The sequence below is a fragment of the Rhipicephalus microplus genome, chromosome 3 (assembly GCF_043290135.1).
Source record: "Rhipicephalus microplus isolate Deutch F79 chromosome 3, USDA_Rmic, whole genome shotgun sequence".
Taxonomy (NCBI): domain Eukaryota; kingdom Metazoa; phylum Arthropoda; class Arachnida; order Ixodida; family Ixodidae; genus Rhipicephalus; species Rhipicephalus microplus.
In genome coordinates this window covers 46,807,090-46,831,612 of record NC_134702.1, presented here as the reverse complement: position 1 = coordinate 46,831,612, position 24,523 = coordinate 46,807,090, and the positions used below count along the sequence as shown (strand labels likewise).

At 43.4% G+C, this 24,523-nt stretch overlaps 1 protein-coding gene across 10 annotated transcripts in view; it reads right to left on the bottom strand.

Moving 5' to 3' along the window:
- Positions 1 to 465: 465 nt before the first annotated feature.
- The window catches only part of Pitslre (cyclin dependent kinase 11B pitslre), a 54,036-nt gene continuing 29,978 nt past the window's right edge, over positions 466 to 24,523 (bottom strand). For 3 of the 10 annotated variants that reach the window (XM_075889416.1, XM_075889418.1, XM_075889417.1), the window contains 10 exons: positions 22,791 to 22,901; positions 19,134 to 19,286; positions 17,037 to 17,246; positions 16,134 to 16,255; positions 15,753 to 15,980; positions 14,978 to 15,085; positions 9,879 to 9,995; positions 9,047 to 9,195; positions 6,058 to 6,247; positions 466 to 700 (listed from right to left, as the gene is read on the bottom strand). In XM_075889416.1, the coding sequence (XP_075745531.1) occupies positions 596 to 700; positions 6,058 to 6,247; positions 9,047 to 9,195; positions 9,879 to 9,995; positions 14,978 to 15,085; positions 15,753 to 15,980; positions 16,134 to 16,255; positions 17,037 to 17,246; positions 19,134 to 19,286; positions 22,791 to 22,901 (1,493 nt within the window). In that variant the 3' untranslated portion in view covers positions 466 to 595. The remainder of the gene's footprint in view (positions 701 to 6,057; positions 6,248 to 9,046; positions 9,196 to 9,878; positions 9,996 to 14,977; positions 15,086 to 15,752; positions 15,981 to 16,133; positions 16,256 to 17,036; positions 17,247 to 19,133; positions 19,287 to 22,790; positions 22,902 to 24,523) is intronic. The other 7 variants (XM_075889420.1, XM_075889421.1, XM_075889422.1 and 4 more) reach the window with 3 other exon arrangements.

The window sequence follows — 24,523 nt, the reverse complement described above, 5'->3', positions numbered from 1 at the left end:
CCTTTCGAAAGGGGTCTCTAATCACTGATAAGCTGCTGTGCGGCGTCAGCATAGATGGTAGTAGCCAGAGTTTTCCGAAGTGCACGTGACTTAGTCACTGCTGTCTATGCAGGCTCATCAAGCGTTGCATTGAGGTGCCTTAATGAGCACCGACCAATTTTATGTATCGCTACTTTGTTAATAATAAACTTCAAACCTGCTGGCAGAGTGAGAAAATTATTGCCCGATGCGACAGCAACGCTTGAAATCAGAAGCTTGCTTATCTCATTTGCAGATATATAATAAAGAAGAAGATGAATACATAAAATGTCCTTCGTCTTCGTGTTGTTTTAGAAAAATGCATTAGCGTCTGTGTGAATATCTTTGACAATATAACCTACTCCCCCCACCACCTCCCACCCCGAAAAAAATCCTCAATAAAAGGCTCTTAGCCATGTAAGCAGAAATTGAACAGAAGACAAAGTATTATGGATCATACTTTTATAAAGAGAAAGCGTTTGGTAACAATGAGGCATTTCATTTTTTCTGATGCTGTACTATATACATAATAGTGTTTCTTTGACAAGAGTTTGAACAGTGGTGCTTTGTGGCAATGCTAAAACTTGAGGCTGAAGCCAGTTCCCTTGGCTGAGCTTCCTTTGCTGGGAATGTTCATGTGGAAGCCTGCGGCTGCCAGGAGTCCTTCATCATCTCCTTCGCCCTGAAGAAATGCACCAAGAAGGAACAAAATCACCCAGTGCACTTTCACACGCTGTAACAAGGTTGTGTCTGGAAAGCATACTAGTATGTATGTCAAACTACACAAGAGTGCATGCGATTTTCAAAACATCTGCAAAAGAAATTCATTATGGCGTAAAAGTATGCCATTACGAATCAGTACCAACTTGCTCGCCTCTCTGTTTTGCAAAAGAAACAACATATAGATGAAACTGTCCTCTACCCCATATGTCTGTAAGAGATAATAGACAGTTATAGTTTACGGTTAACGTGATAGCGGAAGTTAAGAGAATGGCGTTACCGTTCAGCATAAATTCGTTGTGGACAGCGTCTTATAGTTTAGCGGAATAGCGTTTACGTGGTTTACGTGCCCCAGCTGGGACGGTGGTGCCACCTATCAAATGGTTATTAAGTTAAAGACAGTGAAAAGGAAAAGAAAACGAGAATGTTTGCCTATGCGGCCGCGCGAAGCATTGTTACGAGTTTATTTTACTAATAACAAAATATGAACCACGCACCACACGCAAAAAAAATTGCCGATTTGTTTACATCGATCTCGTAGTTAGGCCTAGACGTGTTTGAAATGGGAAGCTATCTCAAAAATTACGACAACTTATTCGTAATACTCGGTCATCGAAGCTAACTGAAGGCAAGCGAAGCCACTTTAAACAGTCGTTTGCTGCGAACAAGATGAATATTTCAACAACTATGCCAAAATCCCTTTGAAGCAGGCGTCCGAGAGCGCCGCCATGTTTACGTACACTACGTACACTTACGCTACCACAGTAACCTTAAATCTGAAAAATACCACGCGTACGGTAAGTGGTACAGGTAATGTACGTATCTGCGCATGCGCACTTCCATTCGGGTATCACGGTACGCCCGGTATCCCGGTAAGCCCGGTTTACTATAACTGTCTAATGCTCGTGTAAGCTACACGTCTATGTCACTATTTGATAGCGCAATTTTTTTGAGGGCCTTCTTGTAACCTATTTGATCGTAACCATGTGACCACTTTTACTTACACATGTTTATTTTATGAGTATGTATTGAAGGAAGAGACAGAAATAGATAGAAAAGGCAGGGAGGTTAAAGAAGCTTGGCTCTATTTCTATTATAAAAGAGACGAATAAATAGCTGGAGACTACACAGCATCTCACCCTGTTTTTTCACGGGCGCTCGTGAAGTCCACTAGTCATTAAGAAGCACAAGGCGACAAAAAATGAAAGTTAGGTGAAAGTTTGCGCCCATACCCGCTTATTCTTGCGTCCCACATGTCTTTTTTTGCATGCACCAGCTTTACTTTGAAGTGCTACTTTCCCTGTGCTATATATACTGCATTTACTTGCATGATAGGTGCACTTCTTTTTTTTAAAGAAAGTTCGACTCCAATTACGGGGCAAAATTAGCCTTAGTAAAATTTCCGGAAACTTTATTTCTAACTGCAGCATATACCGTTTATAACCTATACGTTGACAAAGTTGCGAATATTCGTGCTAAAGCTGAAAAGACCTTCTTCATAGGCTATACGAGCGCAAAATGTGTTGAGCATGCAGTCTCGCTAGTCCGAGAATCGAGGCATATGATGCGATGTGCCTTCAAATTTCAAAAAGTTCACATCAAAATACTTGCGTTGCCAACGAAATGAACCTGGGAAAAAGAAAAGAAAGAAAGTGACGTTGCAAAAATTCGCCGATAATGTTTCAGGCAACCTAGACTATTTGCATTTACCACGACTGAAACTACAAGTGCCCCCTTTCCTTCAAGTAAAACCACCGAAAAGAGTTATGTTGATTCCGTACAAAAAACGCTACTTGGATTGAGAGCGACCGCCACCGATGAGCACCAAAAGTGATGAGGCCTAGCCTACGTTTAGCCATGTTGTTGCGGGAAGTTGAACATATGAAGAGTGTAAGTTGAAAAGATTGCACTCAAGCAACTGATTCAAGAGCAGCGCCTGTGATACAACGCTTAGGTTTTTGGTCAGGAAATCAACGACGACAAAAGTCTGCCGAGCTCGTGCAAGTCCATCCATGTAGTGGCAGCAAAGGCAAAAGCTCACTTAGGAAAGCTGAAAAGCTTTTACATTTGCGGGCAAGGTTGCAAACGCGATAACAACGATAAAAGGACATCTCAAAACAAGGTGATTGCATTATGGGGGGCTCGCAGTATTATAACTGCTAATTAAAATGAGCCATGATGCACAAACCAGCAGAGCAGCATCGTAAAGTGAAATGTGAAGGAGCGGCACCCAAAAAAGAAAGCACAGCTACAGATACATACACCTGTTTTGAACGAACTTTTACATTACGACGTCATGTTGACTTATGTTTGTGGCAACCGGAAGCTCTAGTGCTCTTCTGTTTCTGTTGTAAAAAAAGAAAAGACGATAGGTTTTTTTTTTCTGTAGTGTCTGTCAGCACCACTATAATAGGCCCCGTTCCAGGGAAGTTCACACAGGAGAAAAATTCACCACCCCGTCTACAAGGACTGCATGGCCACTAACTAAATAATGCTGTCACAAGACGTTGTGACCTGTGAGAGCTCCCCACAAGACTGGGGAGTGTTTGGAAACTACAAAAACTCCCCAATTCCTGTGTATGGCAGGAATGTCCAGCCTTTGCACATGCAACTACTACAAAGGCACCAAAAGTACTAAAAATACACTATACAATGCATGATTAGTGAAAAACACAAGATACGCAAAGGCAACGATAGCAGCAAATGACTATCACCAGCGGAGACACCTCCAAAGTCAATAAGTCTACGTCAACATGGCATCTCTAGGCAGGAAACAGAGATCACAAAGGCCCTATTTTTGTTAGCTGCGAGTGCCAAACCTCATTTCCAAAGTACATCGTAGGCACCATTTTTGTATTTTAAAGAGTAAATACAGATTTCAGAGGCCATGCTTTTGCTTGCAAGAACCTGAAAATGTCAAGGACGTTGCATACCAAAACAAGCTCGGGGAGCGACCATTAGGCAATTAAGCACAAGTAATAAAAATGCGAAGAATGGGAAGAAACACAGCTACACAGCCTTGATTATGATGTCAGTAACTGACTAGATGGCATGTTTAGGTCTGCTGATCGACCAGATCAGTCACACAGTGAGTTAACTTGGGGTGTGAGTTGCAAAGAGTTGCTTTCAAGCACTGTGTGACCAGTTGAAGCCAGTGTGAACTATGACCCGGAGACTGCACTGTATAATTGTGTCACTGCCTGTATATTTGAATTAATCACAGTGCTTTCAGAAACAGGTTTAATGACCAGCATTATAAGGTGCTCGAGACTGGTTCTACACTTAGGCACAGGCCTCAAGAAGTCCTTACACTCACGATAAGCCCAGCAACATCTCCACAGCCTGAGCCGTGACGCACTGTGCATCATGCTCATTGATTTTGTCTTCATTTTCTTAACAATCTACAACCTGATATATCAGGAAATGTTTTCAGTTTAACGCATCTTATTAACCGCTGAAGTGTGCTCCAAAAGAGAATTTTTGTGAAATATGGGTAAGCTCCAATTATGAAGTGCACAAAGACAAGCTACATAGACTATGAAATTCAATCAAAGGCAACAGGTGCCCTGTCAGTGGTGTACAAAAAGCACCCGCAAATGAAATGCCAATAATAAATTACAATTTATAGTAAACGCAGCTTGTCTAGCATGCTTTATGTGTCAGTGATATTGTAACAGCTTGAGGATAAAAAGGCAATGCCTGCTCTAATGGGTGAAAAATAAAACAGAAAGAGAATACCAGAAGAAAAATGCTCAAAGTCTTGAGAGCCTGCTCCTATGTATGGCAACATTCTTGACAACCATGTGCCCAGTGACTGGGGGCATAGCAGAAAATTTTTTTCAGGGGAAAAACATGCGTGGTTGATTCATTGATGCTTTTGCATGCTTGTAGTACGTGCGTTTATAAGTGCACTTGTATATACAGTCGCCGACCGATATTTCGAACTTTAAAAATTAGGACTTGTTGGATATTTCGAACTTCAAAAGTGCACCGTTAAGGTTCCCATAGGATTAATGCATTTTTTTTGACCGATCTTTAGGACGAATTCGCCTTCGAAAGTTGGATTTTTCGGACTAAATTGCTTGTTTTGAACTGCGCCACGAACCTGTATGGACGTCACCATGTTGGATTTTCCGCCGGCTTGACTAAGCTTGGTGGCTTAATTTTAAAATGGCTTTCCTACCCCCAATATTAGAAAGCAAACGTCATATTTCAAGTTTTGGAGGCCGTGTCTGCTTTAGAAAATGCAGCACGGGACCATTTTTTCGTCTTCGGTCGGCCATAGTGATCAGCACTGTCATCATCGCACCACACAGGGAGGAGGCGGAGCTGCGCAGTGGTGAAGTTACAGTGGCTAGAACTATTCTAGCCACTGTAGTGAAGTGAATGTGCCTGCCACAATGACATTAGGGACTTTTAGAATAATGCACCGCGAGCCCTTGCGGTGCGGTTGCTGCCACTGTGCATGCGTCGCAACGCGAGCCGCCGTTCGCGGCCCGCCCGCAGAAAATTCGAAATAGCGTGCAGCGATCGCGGCCCGCGAGGCCCGCGAAGTGTTGTCTGTAGCTTCCGTGCATTTGAGTTTTTGGTCGGGGCAAAAGCCCCTATCCTTTTCCCTAGGGGGAGCAAACGCTATTCTAAAGCTCATAATGCGTCCGCTATACCCGCAACGCCCGCAGCGCCTACAAACGCTATGCTAAAGCTTCTTATTTAAAAACTTCGCTCGTAGGGACGATGAAAATTTTGTGCGCGAAGCCCACAGACGAAAAAATTCTTCACCAGGTTCTGCCACAGCCAGAGAGCGGTTCGGATGATAAGGACGATGATCGCCCGCAGCTATCGGCAGTGAATATCGCCACCGCGGTGACGCTTTTGTGAAGCATTTACGGTGACGACGTCACCTTGGCGCAAATACGGGCGAACCAAATTGCTTCCAAGCGTAATATGAGGCAAGGCAGAATCATGGACTTTTTAAAGCCTGCCTGATGCAATAAAGTGCATATTTCTGACAAAAACGAATTTTTCAAACTGTTTGATTTTTCGGACATTTTTTTCAGTCCCCGCCAGGTCCGAAAAATCGGTCTGCGACTTAGTTTACATACACATTGAAAAATTTCAAGTTGGACAGATACCCCCCCTCCCCCATCGTGCATGAGCTGTTGGATGGCCGCTAGCCAGTGCCGTTAGCTAACAGCTCATGCATTTGCAAGCTTTCGGCACAGTATGCAAGTTTCCTAAGTTTCAGAAATAACTACTCTCTAGGTTAGAGAATTGGGATATTCCAAGTAATCACCACTCAAAAAAAGACTACCAACTCACCAGTTGTTTGGCAAACTGTTTTCCACCAGATGGGGGCTTGGGACTCTGTGCTTTTCGGTGACCCAATTCACTCTTGGCTGGCCACGTGGGAAACATGGAGGGGTCCACGGGAACAGGCGTTTCGTTGAAAAATTCGTGTTTCAATGCATCTTCCGCAGTGATGCGACGCTGTGGGTAATATGTTAAAAACCTGCAAAGATGACAGGCATGCGCCACCTGTGACCATTTCTTGCAAGCAATGTGTTAGCAACGTGACGAAACGGGAATGCAAACGAGAGGCACGGGAGCCGTAGCAGATGACTATCAATATGCATGGCACACGGAGAAGAGGCACTCTCAATGCTTGCGCTATGAGACACGCCATAGAAATAGATGAAAAATTCTTGACAAGGCGGCCTCGCTGGTGTCGATATGTTGGCGCGTGGTCTTCCCACACACTGAACTGTTGGCTCAACCAAAACACTGTGTTCAAAAATTTATCATCTTTGCAATCTTCCACCGTTCCCAGATCCGTGTCCTATACTCAGTGACAACATTTCTTGGCATTGAAGGGAAAGCTATGGAGCCAACTCGCGTGCATCCTACCGCCACTGAATGTAGTTCCAAAGTAGCCCCTGCATTTTCAACGTGAAATATAAATGTTCCTCCTTTATTTTCTACGAGGAGCTATTTGAGACAGGACGCCATTAGAATATTCGCAATTTCATTAAATTATTCATTGTTACTTTGCGTTTTTGAATGCGTGAGAAAGTCCCGCCTTTTCACGTGCACCTCAAACACTAACCGGCGTCTGCGTCTACATGAAACGCTGATGGTACGCCCCCGTCACTTTTCACAGCGTTACGAGAGGCGCTTTAGAGCCGACTACTTCGCATAGTGCTACATGTGCAGAAGCTCTGCCTCTGTAGCTTTTCCTTCAGTGCCAAAAAAAGTTGTCGCCGAGTATAGTAGGGGTCAAATTTGCAAAGTTCATGTTCTCTGTTGCTGACTGAGTGCCTTCACTAAGATAACTAGGTTGTTGTAAATACTAAAATGTATACAAATATAGCATTATAAAGAGAAGAGTGATTGTAAAATAATTAGATTAGCACGTTGAATACCCACTTATCAAATTAATTTCCTTCAAATACTCAACATGTACTCTGTACAAAGTCTAGCTGCCACTGGCCCCTTGATTTATTTTTACAGTTTTCAATCTCTGCAGGCACTGTAGCAACAGATGTGTTGATGCATCTGCTATTGTAGCTACTTTATTGAAAGAAGCTGCCGCAGCTAGACAGGCCATTAGCTAAAGCAATGCATTCATAGATAACCTCTTGAGCCAGGAAGCACGAGCTCTACGAGAGTCGTGGCTCAGTGGTATCACGTGATGATGATGATGGTAATGACGATACTACCGTATTTACTCGATTCTACCGCGCCCTCGATTGTAACGCGCACCCGATTTCCACTGCGAAAAAAAAAAAAAAGGTAAGACATCGATTACAACGCGCACCCATTTTTCTCCCTGGCCCGCATGATCACACCACTCGAAAAAACGACTCCTTTCGGGAGCGTCTTCCACTTAAATATGAGGTACGGGCGAAGCTTGTGCCCATCTGACGTGTAACAGAGCATTGCCGTCACTGTAGTTTTACCGTGGACCGATGTCAGCACGCGAACTTGCTTCACTCCCTTCTTCTCGACGGTTGTGGTGCTAGGCATGTCGAAGTACAGAGGTGTCTGATCGACATTCCCGATTTGCCCAAGCAGGTAGCCGTTGTTGCGCCACAAGTTTAGGACGAACATCTGAAAACTGTGAAGCTTTTCATCGTACTCCTCCGCAAAACTTTTCGCATATGCATGTTCCCATTCGGAGGGAAAAGCCTTTCTTCTACATAAAGTTAGTTAGCCAGCTCCTGCTCGCTTTAAACTGGCTCCGCATTAGACCTTTTTTCTAAGACTAATTGCATAGCCCGCACTTGGAGCAGTTCTGTCGTCACGGGCCGCTGTGCCGCTCGCTGCTCAAGCACATACTCGCCGAGCAGCTCTTTAATTTGCGGAAACCGACCCTGCTGTGGTCCACTGAAGCCTTTGCGTGAAGCTTTGCTGTCGACAATCTTCTGCTTTTGTTTCCGCAGGTCCCGCGCGCACGTTTCGGGAACTCCGAACGACCGCGATGCGGCCCGATTTTCGTCCGTTTCTGCACACGCGATGACTTTTCTTTTAAAAGCGGCATCGTGGTGCACTCGAGTTTTTGGAGTGGGCCCTTCCACGCCGTCGATGCTAATGCACTACTAGATGACGAACTCCTCAGCACACGTACGAAGTGCCGCACATGGGAAACACATAGGCAGAAATGGCCGACGCGCCATGCCGACGCACGTAGGGGGTGGCCATTTTGGATTTGCCGATGGCAATTGATTGACCGTAATTTTTTTGTTCGTACTCGATTCTAATGCGCATGCGATTTATGAACTCGCTTAACCGGAAAAAAGGTGCGCGTTAGATATGAGTAATTACGGTAACATCTTTCAGGTTGACGGGACTGATTGAAACAATTAATATAATGCTTCTGGATTTTTTTTTGATTATACACAAATTTTTTAAAACTTCTGCTTTAGATTAATGTACCGAGACTAAGTTTTGCAAGGCACAGGAGGTCTTAGTCCAGCATCTATACAGAATACATTCCTACTCTTTCACATGCTGTTAAAATGCTCTAGTTCACACATTTCACGAAGCTAGCACATTTTTCATCAAACGGTGCTAATTGAGCGCTAATGCTCATTCTGGGATTTTTACACCCAAGTAGACCATTTATTCAGAATACGTTTGATCATTTATTCAGAGACGTCTGGTCATTTGTTCAGAATAGGTACGTCAGGCAAACTTTGCTTCTGTGTTTGCCAAGTTGCAGATTCGATGGGGCATTTTTCAGTCATATGTTTTCCAAAGCTACACAGAATATGAAATGCTGTACAATAGAGTACAGAGAGTGCAAACTCACTTGTTAATCAGATCAAAGCCCAGGTTCGAGAGCGTGTGGCCGAACCGACTCCTCAAGTTGTTATACGGGTGCTCCGTGAAAGTCACCTTCTTCACTAGCGGAAGCTCAGTGTAGCCCGGCCAAATTTTTTCACTAGGTGTGCCAAGATCCTGCGTAAACGTGAAACAAGGAAGACACAGTTTCACCTCAAATGCAGAACAATTGACGCAATAGCAATAAGGTGGAATGCTCTATGAAGTCAGGCGAGCAGCTTTAGGAGCAACATGAATTCTAGTGAACATGAACTTTTGCATTTTGAAATGAATCAAATCCCTGCCAAGATAGCATGAGGGAAATTGCACCTGACCACTCAATGTACGCAGTTCTGCCAGAGCCCCACAAGTCCCACCTTGAAAAACCCCATAGGTACTCACACGACTAAAGTCTCAACCGAATTTCAAGAATTTTGAAGAAATTGAAACGAAAAAACAGACTTATATTACTGCATGTAACCAGCATCGAAAGGTGGTTTCACTGCTACATGCAGCCACCGTGCCATGAAACCATTTATTCAGAGAAAATTCACGACTCCGCAAAGCCACATGTCGTGATTAAGCGAGCGTATTACCTGCGCCCTGACTGTCTTTTTAGGTTTAATGATGTGTTATACAACCTTACATGGCTTAAAGACGAATATCCTCAAAAGTATGCAATTTCCCACTTAAAGCTAGCGCTCTGTTACTATTTCAATCCCGCTACTGGTAATCTGCCCGCACAAAAAGTTTGCACAGAAAGCAGAATAATTTTTGATCAAGATGCGAGATGTGCCAGCACTTTTTAGTGCACTGCGTACCTTGAAGATTCTATTCAACTGGTCAATGTCCGACTTTCCAGGAAAGAGAGGCTTCATTGTGAGCAGCTCTCCAAATATGCAACCCACGGACCACATGTCGATGGGCGTAGAATATTCCTGCAACATAAGAGCAATTGTATCTTTTCGCAATCAGTCCTGATGCCACACATGAAGCAGAACACGATTAACATACTCTGATATCAGCAAGTAAAAAAAAAAGTTGAACAATGTGTAATGAACAATATCGTAATAAAAAAAGGTGGTCCAACAAAACTCCAAGCTAATTAAGACAATACAGATCAAGCCTTTGGGTACCAGGTGTTCTTGGAAAGTGCAATTTGTCCCACATCAGCAACACAATTTCTTGGCGATGTGTTATTAATACTTAACAAATATCTAAACTAGAAAAAAACAAAACAAATGCACTCAAACCGTGTTATTACGAAACCAGATACTACAAGGAAAAAAACGGATATGACGATGTAAATACAAATAGTTTTGCAATAGATAATAGTATTACCGTAAAATTCTGAGATAGCAGCCCCACGTGAGCAATCCCCCCCACCCCCCCTCCTAGTTTTGGGAATTTGAATTTGCCGCCTACTTCCGAGCAAGTGCTCCCTATGAAAACTGGCGCCCTTGCTCTGTTTCTAGCCGTTGCTGGATCTAGCCATAGCCGTTAAACTTGGCGTGTATTCGGTGTGTTAACGTAGCCAGTCGGATTTTGTTCCTCGTTCCTCGTGGTAGACTTTGCTGCACGATGACGTCAATGCGTTCTTATACTGTTGCGAAGAAAATTGACGTGGTTCAATGGCATGGCCAAAGTGGAAGCAATGCGCATGCGACCTCGCGGCACTTCAACATCGATCGCAGAAGGATTCGCGAGTGGGACAGCAAATATGTAGCCTTGCTTCAACAAAACTTCGGCAAGTCGAAGTCACGACGCAAGCTGAGCAACGGTGCTCCCGTATTAAGCGAAAAAGTCGATGATGCCCTCTTTGAGTTTTTGAAAGGGAGCGCAGTGCCGGGCGCGCTGTTAGCAACAAGTTGCTTGCAGAAGAGGCTGTGTGCGTAGCCAGGTGCCTGCAGCTCGAAAATTTCGTAGCCTCGGACCATTATATTGCCAGGTGGAAGAAACGTTTTGGCATCTCCACGTGACAGGCGACGAATGAAAGCCAGAAGACGCCGAATGACTACACAGAAGCAGCGCGTGCCTTTCGGTTGTCTGTGAACGAGCTGCGATTGATGCACGACTACACGCCTTTTAATATGGCCAACATGGACCAGACAATGGTCCACATGGACTGCCCGGCATCTCGAACAAACAACATCATCAGGGGAAGTTCTGTCCGGATCGCCAATACTGGATGTGCAAGGCGAGGATTCACAGTCGAGCTCGCTGCCTGTGCATCAGGCCACAAACTTCCGGCCTTCGTTATTTTGAAGGGGCCGAGCGGCAGGATTCCAACGAAAGCTTTCACGAAAATCCGTGTACCAGGTGGGTTTCTATTTCTTTTTTTTTCCTTGTTAGTGGGGGGTAGTGAGATCACGCTATATTATTATTGTTTTTTCTTATAGTGAACGTTCATGTGACAGCATCGAAGAACATGTGGATGACATCCGAAAAATTCCAGGAGTGGCTGTCGTGAGTGAGGGGTCTAAACACCGATGACGTTAGGCGATTGTTCATATTAGACTTAGCTCCTATTCACAAGACGCAGGCAGCAAAGAATGCCGTGGAGGAGCGAGATACAGACATTGCATACGTGCCGGCTGGATGCACAAGTCTAGTGCAGCCAGCCGACATGTGCTGGAACCAGCCTTCCAAAGCCAGCCTTCGAAGGAGCTGGGAGGAATTCATGCGCTTAACAGAAAAATTTCCGAAAGGAAATCTGCGGAAACCGTCAAGTTAGGACGTACTGAATTTTGTGGCCGCAGCATGGGACCCTGTACTAGAGACGACCATTATTCAGAGTTTCAAGGGCTGCGGAATATCGAATGCAATAGACGGATCGGAGGAGGGCCTTCTAAACGGCCGGTTGTCCGAGGTTGGCGACATTTATCCAGAACATCCCAAGGAACTGCAGGCTGCATGCTACATACAGCCTGTTGTTTGACACCGACAGTGACGGATCCTTTGATGGATTTGAAAGTGAATAAACAATCATCAAAAATTTCCCAATAAAGCTTTTGTTCACTCTGTACATCGCTGTAAGAAGCCTTTATCATTGTTTAGAAAAGAAAACAACCGGCAGTCATCTTGAATTTTGCAGCACCTCCGCGCAAGTGCCCCCTCTCCTTCACCCCGATCATCATCTCTACCTCCAGGGGGGGGGGGGGGGGGCTTACTCGGAATTTTACGGTAACAAACTTATTTTCATGTAAGATGCACCTTTATTATACAGTAGACTCCCAATAAACAAAACTCTATTAAACGGAAAAGTGATATAAACGAAACTATCTAGACACATTTGGTTGGTTGCCTATATATTTATTGATAAAAGTTTCGGGTAACCGAAGCAATTTTTTTCGCTTAGATCGGTTAAATGAAACTAAAACGAGCAAAAATCCATGAACAGCGGAAGTGGCCACAGGTCTCTTGCAACCATGAAACATATATTGAAGCTAGCCTAGCCAAGCCAATCCAGCAATCGAACATGTCCGCACACGTCGAGCAACAATCGACGTCTCGTCGTGAACTTGAGATGGAAAAAAAAACTGCACCACAATGCACCTTCGCTCGCAAGAAAAGTAGAAATCATTCAAGAACTTGACCGCAATGACCTTTCGAAGACGAATATTGCAAAAAAGTTCAATATTCCCAAGTCCACGCTGTTGAGGATGCCCAAGACCCAAGTCTACATTGCCAGTAGCCGGTAGAGTATATTGACCGACCGGGTACCGGCAGTTCTTTCCTATAAGAGGGTTTCAAGTGACGTTCTCTGGGGTGTGTGCCGAGGCTGGTCTGGTGCTGCCGAACGTCGAGGAGCTGCCCAGGCTAAAGGAATACCACAACCTAGGCGTGATATTGTTCGCCTCAGAGATGCTCGTCTCACCACATGAAGCACACTTGAAACAAGCGGCACTGCGAGCTAGCCGCATACTGCCTAGACAATGCCTGTGGGGCGCGTTAGGTTAGGATATGTTACGTTAGGTTAGGTTAAGTTAGGGAAGCTTAGGTCCTTGACAATAGTGATCAGTTTTGCAAAATGTCGGAGAGCAAAAATATCCAAATGACGGCTTAAAGCTAAACATACGGCAAGCCGGCAAGACGGGCTCACCAGAAATGCGCTGGCAGGTAAGTGACATAATCGTGGTGAGCCCATAAGAGAAAACTGCTGGCAACTTGTTTTCCGGGATAATATGCGGTTTCCGGCCTTACAGGCACGGCCTACTCAAGAACAAAAAGAAGATTGAAGAAACTTTAAAGCTTGGGAACTTCGCTACGGACAGAATACAGATGAGAACGGCGATGTACAAAGAAATCGAAGATGTTCTTTTTTTCTGGTTTAGGCGAGCGCGCAGTGCGAACTTCCCTGTCAGTGGCCCCATTTTGGAAGAGAAGGCCAAAGAGATTGCTACTCGGATGGGGATCGAAGACTTTCGGATGAGCGGTGGCTGGCTGAGCCATTTTAAAAAGCGGCATGGTCTTGTCTTCAAGACAGTTTTTGGAGAAAGTGCGGCTTTAAATAGAAATATCTGTAGTCCCTGGCAACAGGAAAGGTTGCAAGAAATTTTGGAAGCCTATGATTAACGGGACGTGTTTAATGGTGATGAAATGGGGTTGTTTTACAAAGCACTCCCTACTAAGACTTGCTTACAAAGGCGAAACCTGTGCAGGAGGAAAGCGAAGCAAAGATTGTATTACGGTGCTATTAGGTGCCAACATGGACGGTAGCGAAAAGCTAAGATCGTAACCATGAGGAAATCAAAGCACCCACGCTGCTTCAAAGGTGTGCGCACGCTGCCTGTCTCGTACTACGCGAACAGGAAAGCTTGGTAACACAAGCAATCTTCGAGACATGGTTGCGCGAAGAGGATAGAAGATTTACCCAGCAGAACAAGAAATTATTTTTATTGTTGATCAATGTCTTCCTCAACGTCAAGTCGATAGACTCAAATCGATCAGCCAAGAGTTCCTGCCACCAAATGCGACTGCAACCATTCAACCGATGGACCAGGGCATAACTAAAAACTTGAAGGTTCTCTACCGCCGCCAAGTCCTCCCGCAAATGCTTCTTTGTTCAGAAAACAAAAAAGATTACAATGTGGACTTGCTCTCAGCTCTTCACATTCTAACCAATGCCTGAAAATGTGTGAAAGTGTCAACTGTGCAAAGGTGCTTTCACCATGCAGGATACTTAAGACAAGAAGTCCTTCCAGATGACGAAGACAACATTGCCGAGGCTGAGGAGGCTGATATTCTTTTCAGTATGGTGACACGATTCACTTCTTTCACGCGAGTAGACTATGAAACACTAGATGAAAACGTCGCTACATGCCGTGAAGACAGTCTTGAGGAACTTATTTCTGAAGTTCGAGATGCGGACCCGTGCTCAAGCGGTGATGAGATGGTGTGTGATCCTGAGCCCATTGCAATGGCGGACAGTGCACCAAGAGATGCTGTCCTCTTGCTGCAGCACTACTTTGAATACAATGGTGGCACAGATTTCCTGCCCAGCCTTTCAGCCATGCACTCTTACTTTGTGGGAAAAAAAAAAAAAAAATGCTTGAACACAGCCAAGCAAACTGTTATCACCTCCTTTTTCCCCGAGTCAGTAATATTAGCAAATTTTTTTTCTAATCAACTATAGTAGTATTGTATACTTCAAAAAAATTTTTTTTTTCTGTCAGCCACAGTCGGTGCTTTTAAAACAAAGTCGTATTTCATTCATTTTGTGGGCTTTGCTTAAATGAAACTTAAATGGAATTTTTTTGCCCCTCCGAGTTCTGTGAGAAGTCCACTGTTATGAGGTTTGAGTGTATGCGGTAAATTTAGCTGGTCATTTTCGAAACACTCTAGCATGTTACATTCGTAGGCCACTATTAACCCAGCAAAGCACTGAACAACATTTAATCATAAAGAATCAGTAACCAACCTTGACTCCAAGAAGCAGCTCTGGTGCACGGTACCACATGGTGACCACAATAGGAGTGTAATGCTTGAGGGGTGAGCCGTATTCTCGAGCAAGACCAAAGTCACCGACCTGTGCGAGAAAAAAAAAAAAAGCAGTTTATGCAACCCACTTATACTTCTCACCTACAGATCAATATTAAACTTGATAAAACACTGGCAGAAGGACACCCCCCATCACAGAGAGTTGTGATGAAAGTTACTTCAGGCGAATGCTTAGATCAGGAGTCTCAAACACGCGGCTCGCCTTGGATATGACTGTCATTGCTACAAATATTTCTTTGATTGTCTTCGTAAATATGTTCATGAGCGGTCATCTCGCAACGGACAGCCATCCGTGCCAGTTTCCAAGAACTTGGCGAGCAAGCCCGACCAACAAACTTCTCTTGAAATGTTTCCCGCTCGAGTGGTGATCACGTAGTGGCACAAGACCTACTCCTATGAAATACCAGATTTCCTCTTCCCTCTCGTTTCAGCAGAACCAGAATAGGAGAATTCCGGCCATCAGTATGCTTCTTGAATCTCGAGACGAAATTCCCTTCAGAAATGACCCATATATGACATTATGAGAAAGGCCTTCTTCGAACTGACGTCAAAGAACATTCCCCCCCCCCCCCCCCTATCGCACTAATGCTCTGCGCTGACACAACACAAAAATTGTGGGACAATCTTTTGGTACTTCAGCCTAATTGCTTAGTTCTGCTCAAGACCCCTGGCCTAGAGTACACATGTTGGCTGACCTTTAGAATGCCCTTGTGGCTGAGCAGCAGGTTGGACGTCTTGAGATCCCGATGGAGGATCCAGTTGTCATGAAGGTGGGCCACTGCTTTGAGCAGCTGCAGCATCAGCGTCTTCACCTCACCCACTAGGAAGGGCTGCTTCATCACCTCCATCAGGCTCTTGAGGTCGTGCTCAACATAATCCATCACGATGTAGATTTTGTCCATGTTGCTTCCCACCACTATCTCCTGTGGGGAGCACAGAAAAATCCAAAATGACGACAGCCTCGCATTATAATGGTCTGCTTAAGATATTTTAGCACAGCCACCCTTGAAGCTGGCATCTATTGGAGCAAAAAACTTTACAAGGGCAAACGAATAGCAGAAGAAAGTGCCCCTCACCCGAACAGTGACGATATTTGGGTGCTGTGCCTTAAGAAGGGTGTTGATCTCTCTGAGAGACGTAATTGGAAAGCCCTCTTTTTCTTTTTCCATCTTCAATCGTTTCAGAGCCACAATCTCATCTGGAGCGAAAACAACAGTCGCCGGTATAGTTAGGTAACAAGTGAAACTGTAGAATTGTCAAGTTTATTGCCATGCACAAAAAAAAGTATCTTCACATTCACACTCAAGCCTGCTAAACTGTCTTTATATGATCCCTCCAGCTATATGTGAAGCAATCGCTGAGCTACTTACATATTAGCACACTGGCTCAGTTGCTGCGACATTTTTCACACGAACATAGAACAAGAACTCCAGGCACACAAGATGAAAAACAAATGGCGCATTTAAGTCATAGGCTTCTGCAACACAATTCTAGCCCAGTCAATAACCCTTCTTTTCTAGAACAACAATAACCCTTCTTCTCTACAGCAAGCACTTTTGCTAATTGCTGGAGTGAAATTATTTGAAAAAAAAAAAAAAAAAAAGACAGCTTCTCCTTTTGAGTTCCATGCAAGCATTGTGGTGTGCTCTGCAGTCAAATGCCTCAGTACAATGAAACGCACACACTAAATGTTCCTTACATTCTGGCAATGTTGAAAGTGCGACTGTGTGAAGCCTTCACGGCAAAGTGCTTCTGCAACATATCTTCAATTTACGGAGCACTTTACTATACTGGCATTTCAGTGTACACATTAGTAGTGCTTATGTAATATCTCACTGTATTATGTAAATTTATTTTCTGATGGATCCGGCAGTGAAGTTACTTCAGCAGTTTGAAGCAGCCTATTGCTTGTGTCTTTCTTCCTCATCACAAACAAACAAACTTCGTAGCTTTGGTTGAGCAATGCTTTTCAGTCTCACCTGTCTTTTTGTCCCTCGCACGGTATACAACACCATATGTGCCTTCCTCAATGCGGTTTAGGCAATGAAATTCCTCAACGCTACGACAGCCCTGAATGGCAGGCAAGTATGGAGGCAGTTGGGTGGCATCACCGTCTTCACTCAGTGGGGAAGCTTCATTGGCTGTGTTGGCTTCTACTGTTTCTGCTTTCTGTACAACTTCCTTCATTTCTGCGAACACGAAGGCAAGTGAATTCACATTACTTACACACAACAATCAAACAGATCCTGCTCAGTGCTAGAAAAATAAGAATTGGAAAGAAAGCAAGTGGCATTAATTATAACTGAAGATATTCCTTTTCAGAACCAGTATGTTTTCAAATTGAGACATTTATTTCTCAAGGCACACCACGGAAGTCATACATCTAATACATCTTCAAATAAATGAATAACACGCGCGCCACAACTCAGCACATATTTCGCACTAAGGAATGATTGGGGTCCGGATGCAGCTGCAAACCTTGGCTATTTGCATCAAGAACAGAAGCGCAATACACACGGCACCAGCCACGAGACTTTTACATTACACATACGATCGGGACCACAAATGCCGCCGCAGTAAAATGACAAAGTGTGGTCGAATACAGGCAGCCTCGGCTGGAGCAGTAAACATTGCAGCTGTGTGACTAGCAAAGAAACCTTTGATAAGCGCAATTCCTCCGCACTGAGGTTTGTCTTTGCCCACCTGCACGTTCACCTTAACTTTTACACGATTAAGACAATGTGAAACTTTTGATGCAAGTTCATGCAAGGACCGCTTTATTTTCTTATGAAAAACAGTTTAAAGGTACACTGAAGCGAGGTTAACAATAAATCAGTTCAGGTTTTCATCGAAAACTCTACTGTTGTGAATTTCGCCATCATACATGCCTTATCAAAAAAGACAATGCTGGTTAAACCTTCATTTCTCAATGTTGTGCGGAAACTTTATAACCTGAATGCCAAAGCGGTGCCACTGTGTTCAGAGTATCTTTCATGGCTTTGACCACATTGGCTCAACGAAGTCTCTGGAAACTTAGCATGTTAATAAAACCTCATTGAGGCCTACATAGTACATATTCCCCAAGTTAAATGTACCAGCACAACCACACAAGACATCCCACATAAGAAGATATCATACACGCAGTGCTTGTGTGTGTGCCTTATCTACGTGGGGTGTCTTGCGTGTTTGTGCTGTCACTTTTACGTCAACAGCTATGTTAAGTATCCAGCTCCCAGAGCGATGGAACGAAATAGCAGCAACAAAAAAAAATGTAGGCTCTAAGAGGCGCAGTCAAAACCAATTACGAAACAGCGAGCTGGTGTGAATACCTCAATGCAGTGGTGTTACCTGCATTTTCTGTTTGTGCACTTCCTCTCCCAGAGTCCACCTGCTTGTGGCAAGAGTGCTGCTTCTAGTATTTCAAAAGAGTAACTTATCGAACAAAAAAGACAAACAGACTATTCTTTTACTTTAGTGTTCCGTTAAGACACCTAGTAGAGATAACCCACCACATATTTACCTTACATCAACTGCCACTCTGCCATGTTGCTGTTTCGTATTATATTTTAATCATTAAGAATTTCAATCGTCCTTGACAGTACAAGGAGGCCGCCAGAAACCAGTAGAACAATTTCTGTACGAGTCATAGAATAAGCTGAGCATACGAAACATTCCGGACGAAGTGAGCTTGACAGTAGTAAATCTTTACAGCGCGAAAATTATGCTTGATAAGCGACATTTCAGGGATAAATAATTGAGCAAAACAGCAATGGGTAGATATGATCGAACAAGAATGGATAGATATGATCGAACAGGTAATTGGTAAATTTCATTGAACGACATGTCTACGGTTGAATCAGACCGCCTTGTGATACAACAGGACAACTCTAAAACAAAGTACAGTGTTTTGCTCCTGGCCACTCTGTACCAAAGAGCGAGAGAAAGGCAGAGGGCCAACTTTCAGTGCAAATGAAATTTCCGAAGGTTATGCGAAATGGTCAAAGTAGCTGCGATGACGCCCGCACATCGCGCGCACTCCCTTTTGTGAATACGTCTTTTTCGTCCCGAGCACTCACTTTCAAACTTATTCAGAAAGTTTTTGCACTTCTTCAGAAGGTTTCCGAGGAGATCAGTATCAGTTCCTCTCTTACCCACATCAGTACCATCAACTTTTTCGTCCTCAGAATATTTTTCATCGTCCTCAGAGTCATCGTCGCTACTGCTGCTATCTGAAATGACAATGAGCGGATAACATTCATAAAATGATGTGGAAGTTAAAAAGAACATAGAAAGGTACAACACGAATGCTACAAATGGCGAGTCACAGCAGGGATACTGAGTAACTAGTGGTTGCTGCACCAGCTATAAGCATCTGCCACAGCGACACAAAGAGAAGCTTCAGCCACTTTTTTATAATCATTGCACCAGTAATTATATTGACAATGACAGTATAGAAGAGAAAAGGGCACTTCCATCACAGCCGGTTGATGAACGAAAATTCATATTTAATGAATCCGAGAAGCACTAAATACAAAGAACAGAACTGAGTGACCTGAAGCAACAAGCGTTCCACAATGTCCGAAGTGCCATCTTTGCAGAGATTAGAATTTACATGAAAATGTGTGAATTTGGGCCCGATACCGCTGCTATTGAAAGGCCAAGTCAGCTCCTATTGTAAAAATAGGTAAGTACACAGCAGTCGAGCAGTGATAATTAAGCGAGCATTATAGTATTTCAGCATGAGTAACAAAACACCATCCAACTTACGACATATCTACTGCAAAGAACTTGTAGATGTTATCTTTTCAATTTCACATGCTCTCTTCAGCTGGCTGAGAGTGCTATCATACGTTTGCAACTCGACGACTGTTATCTTGCACAAGGCACTGAATTCTAGCACAGTGAACTTTTGCAATAATAAATTAATATGGCAATATATTACAGACTTTCCTCTATCGAAGTTTAAATGGGTAATCCAAATTCTGATGGTGCACAGCTTCACCACAGAGCACTATGCTAGACGGCTGGTGACAGCAATTTTAAATTTAAACAGTGATTATCACTTGCAAACGTTAGGAGAACGCAGAAATCTCTGCAGCTACTGAAAATTTGACTTGGCCATTTGTTCAATTGCTTCTTAAATTACTGAGAAGGCCTCATCTGCATATGGGTGACTACATTTACATATTAAAAAAGCTTGTGAAAAAAGCACCTCAACGAGCAATAAAAGCCCTGGGCTGTATTCTGCTTCTGCTGGGAACGCCTCAACGAATACCGTACATTGCATTTACATGTTCAGGCAAATGGGCTTTGGCCCATTTGCCTGAACAGTGTTAATAGCATAGCCTTCAATCCAATTCAAAGCTAATTAACAGGCAACAAAGTGTATATACAAGCAGTGCAATCTCTTCCGTGCGAATTATTAAATATGGTGTACCCCAAAGCAGCATACTGGGACCGCCTTTGTTTACCATATTTTTAAACTTTATTTTTTATTATACTTATAAACAGCATTGTACATGTTGACCGTTCAGCCCATATACATGATCTATGCAGATGTCACAAGCCTATTCTTTTCAGGTACAAAAATAAATCATCCAATGAATGCATCTAAATCAACACCACAAAAAATATCGTGCACACACACACGCACACCCACACACGTACAAGTGAGGCCTTGTCGTGTAGAAACAATTTTGCGTTTGACTATGGCCCAGTCACTAGTGGTTACCGTTCTGGCACAACGGCATTCCATTTTGAGATTGACCCACGAGCTGTCATATTGCAGACAGCGCATGCTTTTATGCAAAAGGACAGAGTAAGCATGTCAGTGCAGTTTATGGGTGAACTGAAAGAAGAGCGAAGTTTAAATAAGTAGATAAGTGAGATGACTATGCAGCGATTCCTAGTAGAAGCAGGAAATGCTAAAACATAGGTGCGTGCCATTGCACGACTGTGCACAAAACTGGCAAGGATGATCTAACCATTCGTACCGTTTTGGTTGTCATCAGTACTGCAATAAATATTTATCCTTTGTATGATAGAAAGAAAAAACTCCAGAATAGCTTCCGTTACGCTAGTACTTACGGCGCGGTACATGTGAGCTCCAATTTTCGCTTCTAAGATTGAATTCTGACCTACGCCATTCATCGACATCATCAACTACCAAGCTGCTCGTGGTTATTTCAGCAACAGTCCTAAAGACCGTGATACTGCAAACTCCACCTTGCTTGTAGAATCCATGGATTTATGCTGCTGTGACTATGCCTTTCTACTATTCCAATTATGGCACGCTCCGTGCGAATGTCGCAAGGAGGTACAACAGAAATCGGGCGCTGTGCCCGTGACACTATTGTTGAGCTATTCCATTGCCCACGCTTTTAACTGTTGAAAAGAGGGCTGCCCAATCCCAAAAGATCTACAAACACTGACAAATTTATACTGCTTTGGTGCAGTACTAAACAATATTGATCGCAACTTTCTACAACGTGACGAAGTTTGTTAATCAGTGTTTCATCGAGTCCTTCGGTACCACGACAATTCAAGCTATTGATAATTAAACAATTCCTAAAGTTCTTGCTGCCCCACTGTGTTCTAAATGCATTTCGCAGTTCGTTGAAGTGCTAGCAGTTGCTTCGGCTTAGATTCAATTTTACCATCTCAGACAATTTGGTTCCCCTCAAAAATACAACAAAGCCAGAAAAAGTTGGTAATGGGGTATTATTCAAGTATGAATAGTCAAGATCCCATTCCTGCTTACTGTTCAGGCTGTTCTGTATGTTGACCAATGGTGCCACAAAATCAAGTTGCATGCTTACAAGAAGCTACGTCCATCTCTTACTATACCACATATTATAATGCCTGTCACCTATGCATATGCGCTATAACCCCAATATAACGAACCAGGATACAACAAATTATCACTTATAATAAAGCAAATGAAGAATAGCTCTGTCATAGATACAGTGCTACAAATATGTGTTTACAAGAAATTTTCGGATATAACAAAGTATTTCATGGTCATTATGACTTTGTTGAAATGAGGTTTAAGCATACACATATTTTCATCTAGGCTTGTGCAGTAGGTGGCGTTACATTTCTTCCTGCTCACACGTACCAGAATATCTCATAAGTCTGTCATTCAGTCGACTAATTTTATGCGACTGAAATTCTGTTATTTAAACAATAATACAAAAAGATGGAATTTCATATTTTGCAGGCAAAGCTGTTAAGTTAGACTGGGCCTTTGCCCTGCCAGCTCTCGTGGTAAAAAAAAAATAGTGTACCGTATATATAAAGATGAAAAAATTATTTTAAAGCCATATTTGCATAACTACACTATTCTTGAAAAATTGTTCTTTTCACTGGCCAGCACATAGCATAGCACAATACCGGCATATAAATTGAAAAAACTATGCAATTCGCCAAAATTTACGGAAAGCTTTGTATTGATCAAATCGGCATTAATTATGTGTCGCGAAGAAGCAGGACCTAGCATAATCTGCCCTTCACCATCCAAGCGTTAAATATGGTGCCCACCTCATCAGTCTCAAACAGACCATAAGAAAGTACTATGAAAACTCAAAATTATGCAAGCCCGCCGTACGCTACAAATGTTCAACACGAAAACAAGGACACCACTTAACATAAAACGAGAAGTGGGCACCAAATGTCTGCGTTTGCGTAATTGTTGTGGCGAGACACGAACGTGCCACTAAGCATGATAGCGGTACCTCGAAGCCGTGAATGCTGGTTCTTTGACTCCCTTTTAACGAGCTCTTTCAGTATGGCCCTCAAACGAGAGTGGTGTTTTTTATCACATGATGGTTTTCTCGCATTGGAGTCTGAAACATATAACACACCAACAATGTTTAAAAAAAAGGAAAGCTGTTTAAAGTTTCGTTACAATGCATACAGTTACGATTGGGACCTGCCAGAATGTGGAAAACAAAGTTGAAATGCAGACGAAGAAGTTGACAAAATATATAATATTTGGTGCAAAACGGCATGCACCAAACAGCACAGTATTGGTTGAAAAAGACTTCTTGTTTGGCGAGTTGGTTAACGTTAATTGGGTAAATAGCAGAGCAAACTTGCAAAACACAGATCAGAGAAAAGAAGTAGGAGAGAGCAGAAAGGTCAGGCACTAAACTTCAAATGTTTATTCGAAACAACAAGCCACCAGATTACTATTCTCTGCGCATGCGTGCATCAAAATCGGTAAACATTGGTCACACTCGCATGTCAAGAAGCTGCAGCTCATTTTGGTAAAGTGAAACAGACGTATCACTAATCTAACCCGTGTCTCTCTTCTTGATGCGAAACGCCTCCAATAACTTTCGTGCTAATGTGTCGTTCCTTCTGCCTATTATCATGGTCTCACGAAGCCGAGGCTCAGATCTGCAGGCTATAGAGTGCGCAGGTAAGTGCGCATTTCCTTTATTTCTTAAAGATAATTCATGCTCCTGAGCTCAATCCTTGACACAGCGCAAGTTAACCCACATACGTCATCCCACACGACAGCGGTATTTCATGTAAAATGCCCGTCGCGCATTTCACATAAGATCTGGTGTTCTTCTGGTACCTGGGCTTTTTGTCAGCGCTACTGACTCGATGACACAGTCCAGCCAACTTGCGTGGTGCCGAAAAGACTACGTGTACACAGTACCTATTAGCAACTCTCTTTAGGGAGTGGGAAAGTTGGTGGATGTAAGCTACCACCACGGACTTGCCTCCTTTTTGAACGGGACTGGATGTCCTTTTTTCACCTTCTGAAAAATGGTTTTTGAGTTAGCCACTACAAGCCGGCTGAATAGAGCCTTGCCAAGAGGTTATAGCGGGGACACGACTTCATGAGCGCAGAGTCAAGACAGTTGGTAGCAATTGTTCTCTCAACTATTTTCGAGTGAGCAGAATCATACGGGAGCACGTCTTTCCGGGCGCGCGGACTACACTGCAAACAAACGTGGTTTTGGTCAAATGTTGAAGACAAGTCTAAGAACTGAAGAATGCTCTAGGAAGGGGATTCATGTGTAAAGAGTGTGCCCTTCCCATGCAGACGAAAGGTGGCTAAAACGTCGTTAATGCACTCATCAAATGTGAAAAGCAGGGTCAGTTTTTGAAAGGATTAAAAACCATCATCATATCCAGAAGCCCTAAGGAAAAACCTATTGTCAAACGAGCAGAGCAAGTCTCGACCTACAGACACCAAGAAGATGCTCCACAACACTGGGGCGACACAACAGCCCATACCTATTTCGTGGCGCTGGACTTAGAGTCGTTATTAAAAGAAATAAAGGTGGACTTCAAATAGAGCTATAATAAGACCGTAAAATTGTCAACAAACACGCCCACTAAATTCTGAAAAGCTATCATACCGCTATGGTCAATACAATGCCTAACGATTTCTTGTTGAGGCACAAGGTCAAATAAATTGGTTATGTCTACAGATAAGCTGGGAGCGTCA